The sequence below is a fragment of the Rhincodon typus genome, chromosome 46 (genome assembly GCF_021869965.1).
Source record: "Rhincodon typus isolate 14 chromosome 46, sRhiTyp1.1, whole genome shotgun sequence".
Classification (NCBI taxonomy): domain Eukaryota; kingdom Metazoa; phylum Chordata; class Chondrichthyes; order Orectolobiformes; family Rhincodontidae; genus Rhincodon; species Rhincodon typus.
This window is the reverse complement of record NC_063377.1, coordinates 9,866,618-9,871,398: the sequence shown is the minus strand read 5'-3', so window position 1 is coordinate 9,871,398 and position 4,781 is coordinate 9,866,618. Positions and strand designations below refer to the sequence as shown.

The 4,781-nt window shown below is 50.0% G+C and overlaps 1 protein-coding gene across 1 annotated transcript in view; it reads left to right on the top strand.

The window, feature by feature from the left end:
- The window catches only part of mtmr11 (myotubularin related protein 11), a gene marked incomplete at its 3' end in the record, with an annotated part of 10,007 nt that overhangs the window by 4,332 nt on the left and 894 nt on the right, over positions 1–4,781 (top strand). Inside the window, exons 6-15 of the mRNA XM_048620317.1 lie at positions 206–296; positions 603–753; positions 999–1,086; positions 1,169–1,254; positions 1,783–1,907; positions 2,002–2,080; positions 2,476–2,546; positions 2,930–3,102; positions 3,853–4,023; positions 4,179–4,442. Of these exons, the coding sequence (XP_048476274.1) occupies positions 206–296; positions 603–753; positions 999–1,086; positions 1,169–1,254; positions 1,783–1,907; positions 2,002–2,080; positions 2,476–2,546; positions 2,930–3,102; positions 3,853–4,023; positions 4,179–4,442 (1,299 nt within the window). The remainder of the gene's footprint in view (positions 1–205; positions 297–602; positions 754–998; positions 1,087–1,168; positions 1,255–1,782; positions 1,908–2,001; positions 2,081–2,475; positions 2,547–2,929; positions 3,103–3,852; positions 4,024–4,178; positions 4,443–4,781) is intronic.

Genomic DNA, 4,781 nt, shown 5'->3' with positions numbered 1-4,781 from the left:
GGGTCGGTGTTTATTCAGCAGGGTAAGGGTCACTCGCTGTGTAACCGCACAGGGTCGGTGTTTATTCAGCAGGGTAAGGGTCACTCGCTGTGTAACCGCACAGGGTCGGTGTTTATTCAGCAGGGTAAGGGTCACTCGCTGTGTAACCGCACAGGGTCGGTGTTTATTCAGCAGGGTAAAAATGACTCTTTTCTAAATTTTGCAGCTAATCTCCTTGATTGCTCGGAGCTGTCAGCCAGTCTCTCCTCGGGAGTTATTTGTGTTTGAGTTTGCTGTCGAAATGTCAAACAACATGGGTGAGATTAAAACTCATGCAGCTGCTGTGAAAGTGTTTCCAATCATTTTGGCTTCAAAAGTTTTTTTGAATCTTGTGCAGTTATTTTATTTTTACCTGTCTGACTGTGTATGTGCATGTCTCTTTCTCTGTCTGCCCACGTGATATCTCTCCCTCTCTCTGTCTCTTTCTCTCCCTCTCTCTGTCTCTTTCTCTCTCAATCCCCCTCCCTCCCTGCCCAATGCTTCCTGTCTCTGTGTCTCTGTCTCTGTTGTATGTCTCCTCTCTTCCTATCCCTATCCCCTGACCTCTTTCTCACCATGCACAGACCGCAGGCTTGTGAAGTCGAATGTTGAGCAGGAGGTTGAAGCAATGCGGATGTTTGAGACACACTTGGACTGGGAGTTTGAGCTGGCCAGGACCGGAGCGTTAGGTTGGCGTGTTAGCCTGGTCAATGAGCGATTTGAAGTTTCAGCAAGGTAATGTCACACCGAGATCATGCACATCCACAATCACAGAAACTCTGTCTCTCATCTCCACAGCTGACTCTCAAACTATTTGTCCAGTACCGTAGCCCAGCGTTACACAGCGACAGACCTGTCCCCACCGGTACCGTACCCCAGCGTTACACAGCGGCAGACCTGTCCCCACCGGTACTGTCCCGCAGTGTTATACCTGTAACCAGTAAAAGCAATTGCTGCCACCTAATTTTCCTGTACTTTAGTTTGTCTAAGGTTCTTGTGGTTCCACGGAAGATTCTAGACTTGGATATTAAGGAAGCGGGCGCTTACTTCAATGAGGGCCGTGTTCCAGTAAGTATTAAATGTGCTCTCGTGAGTTCTGGGCTGTTCTGCTATTGCTGTTTGTGATGGGTTTTTATTGATTTGTCCTCAGCGTTGGCACTGGCACCATGGAGGAAGTAACCTGATGAGAATGAGCAACTTTCAGAGTAACACGTACCCACAACGAGATGGAATCAGGTAGGAGCTGGTTTACCCTGAGAACAATGCTGCAATGCAAGGTATTACACCCCGAGTAAATCTATCCAATCCCCCATACCAGCCCCAATTCCACCCTGTCCCCACCATACCCTCCCAGGACAAGATCAGCACAGAGTCAGATACAGAGTAAGGCTGCCTCTACTTTGTTCCCCCACCAAACCCTCGCAGGGCAGAGACAGCACGGGGTTATTAGATACAGAGTAAGGCTCCCTCTACACTGTTACCTCACCAAACCCTCCCAGGGCAGGGACAGCACAAGGTTAGATGCAGAGTGAAGCTCTCTGTATTGTTGTGCCGCACCATCAGGGAGGTGTTGTTTGTTGGGTTTACAGTTTTCAATCCAACCTGACCTTTCAGTGTTTGCACATTTCCTTGTCATTGCTTGCTGTTAACTTCACATCTTTGCTGTGAGGTATTTGGTGGTTTCAGATCTTTCAGTGAGGTGTTTGGTTGGTGGTTTTCTTGTTGCCAGCTCCCTACATGTCCTTATTTGTTTGTCTTCTCCAGTAAGCTGGAGGAGCTGTTGTACGGAACACACAGTCAGCTGGTCATCGCTGACTTATCTGATGATTTACCAAATTCCCCAGAAGTCCAACAGGCGTACAGCAAACTGAAAACTCTGTGCAGCTGTGGTAAGCACACTGAACCCTCTCTGTCTCTCTTTGCTGTTGTTTTGGTCACTGCTGTCTGATCTGCAGGAATTGACTGGTGCTGTCTGTGTTACAGAGAATCCCAACTCCCTCAAGGACTCTGATGAGAAGTGGCTGTCGACTCTCGAGGCGACACACTGGCCTGAGTATGTGAGGTATGTGCCTAAAATGTGGAACAGGCCAGAGGCCAGGCCTGTCTATCACCTCTTACGCTCTCACAGCTTCTCCCCTGCTGTTATTAGATTTCTGAATGGACCTCTCAAATTTCAAATGTAATGTTGATCTTGCTGTTTGTGCACCTTCTCTGCAGCCGTAACATTGCATTCCTCGCTCTGTTCTATCAACCTGATACACTTTGTATGGTATGATCTGCCTGCAAAACAACACTTTTCACTGTACCTAGGTACGTGTGACAATAATAAATCAAATCAGAGTCAGAGTCTGAGAATGAACAGGACTGACAGGGAGCATTTAGCCATCCAGTTCCTCAGTAAATGTGCAGACAATGTGATCGTGACTGTAACTTTCTTTCTTCTGTTTCCCGAACCAGGCTGTGTCTAAAGAAGGCAAGTGAGATCTCCTCGCTGCTGAGTAACCAATGCCTGACCGTCACTCTGCAGGGTAAGGCACTGCCTTCCAATTCACACCCATATTCCATCAGCTTCACCCAGAGACTCACATTTGCAACAGCTTTCCCCAAGAGTATGGGGTCCCCCTCCCCTCCCAAAGGTGCTGACCCTCACTGGGATATGGGGTCCCCCTCCCCTCCCAAAGGTGCTGACCCTCACTGGGGTACGGGGTCCCCCTCCTGAAGGTGCTGACCCTCACTGGGATCCGGGGTCCCCCTCCCCTCCCGAAGGCGCTGACCCTCACTGGGGTACGGGGTCCCCCTCCCCTCCCGAAGGCGCTGACTCTCTGTGGTGGGGTTCTGAGAAGGGGAGAGAGGGGAGGAGTTGGCCACAGTGTCTCTTGGAGGTTGTTTACTGTGAACAGTGTTCCCACAGAGACAGATGACCGTGATCTGGCCTGCCTTATCTCTTCACTGGTGCAAGTGATGCTGGATCCTTACTGCCGAACCATCCTGGGATTTCAGAGCCTGGTGCAGAAGGAGTGGGTGGAGGCTGGTCATCGCTTCAGCGACCGCTTCAACCAGCTGCGGGCGACAGAGAAAGACGAGGTGAGAGGCTCCCATTCTCCAGACAGTCAGTGCTGCTCCTCAACTGCCCATTGAAAGGCAGTTCCCTCCTGACTCTGCAGCAGCTGGCTGCACAAGTGACAGACAGTTCACTGGCATTGCAGAGGCGAACAGGTACAGAAAGCTTTATCACCATCTCCTGGGATGTGGGCATCGCTTACATAGGCCAGCACTAATAATAAACCACATTGCTGTGGGTCTGCAGGTATAAGTTACCCAGGCCGGGTAAAGGATGGCAGGTTTCCACCTTTAAAAGGCATAAAGAAGCAGATCATTGGGGGGAGAAAAAAATCAACTGACAGTGGTTCCACATTCACCATTGGCTAGCTCTTTTATACTTCTTGTCTTTAGAACATGAAATCTGTGTTCTGGTTTGCAAGTCTGGTCATGTTACCACTCAGCTACAGCCTGTACCGTGAGAGCTTTACTCTGTATCTAACCCTGTGCTGTCCCTGTCCTGGGAGTGTTGATGGGGACATTGTAGAGGGAGCTTTACTCTGTATCTAACCCTGTGCTGTCCCTGTCCTGGGAGTGTTGATGGGGACAGTGTAGAGGGAGCTTTACTCTGTATCTAACCCCGTGCTGTCCCTGTCCTGGGAGTGTTGATGGGGACAGTGTAGAGGGAGCTTTACTCTGTATCTAACCCTGCGCAGTTTGGTTTTCGGTTTTCCTATTACACTCATCCTTGCTGAATTTCCTCGCTGTAAATCCCAGTTTAATCCTGTTTTCCAGTCTCCAGTATTCCTGCTCTTCCTGGACTGTGTTTGGCAATTGTTGGACCGTTACAGAGGCTTTTTCGAATTCACAGATCACTACCTAATTGCGCTACATGACAGCACCCACATCGTGCTCTTTGGCACTTTCCTGTTCAACTGTTCACGGGAACGGACCTATATTCAGCAGGTACGCATCTCGTAGTCTCTCACTCTCTTTCCCCGTCTGCACCTCTGCCTGCTTGGTCTCCCTCAATCTCTATCCCTCGCTCACTTTGCTCTCGGGCACTCTGTTGCTAGTTTCTCTCTGCTTTGCCTGATAATAGTATCTTTCTCTGTCTTCAGTCTCCCCCAACAGGTTTAAAGACTCGAATGATTCCTTTCGCCAATGACTGGTCGCTGTCTCGTAGTGCACAGCGTGGCCAGCAGGTGGTGCTGAAGGGAGGTTTCTTCACACGGGACAAGAGGAACTGTCCACTACCATCAGTCTGGGACTGGTCTCTCCAGTTTCCACCTGGGCACCAGCTGTTATTCAGAAATGCCCTGTATAGCAATGACACTCGACCCATGGCACAGAATGGGATGTCCCAACATAGCAACACTGACAAGGTGAGAAGTGTGAATGAAAACAGTCATTGCCCACTGATCCCTATATTAGAGAGAGAGGGGGGGAAATCAGCCAGGGTTCCTGTTCCTGGTCACTGCCCACTGATCCCTATATTAGAGAGAGGGAGGGGGAAAATCAGCCAGGGTTCCTGTTCCTGGTCACTGCCCACTGATCCCTATATTAGAGAGAGAGGGGGGGAAATCAGCCAGGGTTCCTGTTCCTGGTCACTGCCCACTGATCCCTATATTAGAGAGAGAGGGGGGGAAATCAGCCAGGGTTCCTGTTCCTGGTCACTGCCCACTGATCCCTATATTAGAGAGAGAGGGGGGGAAATCAGCCAG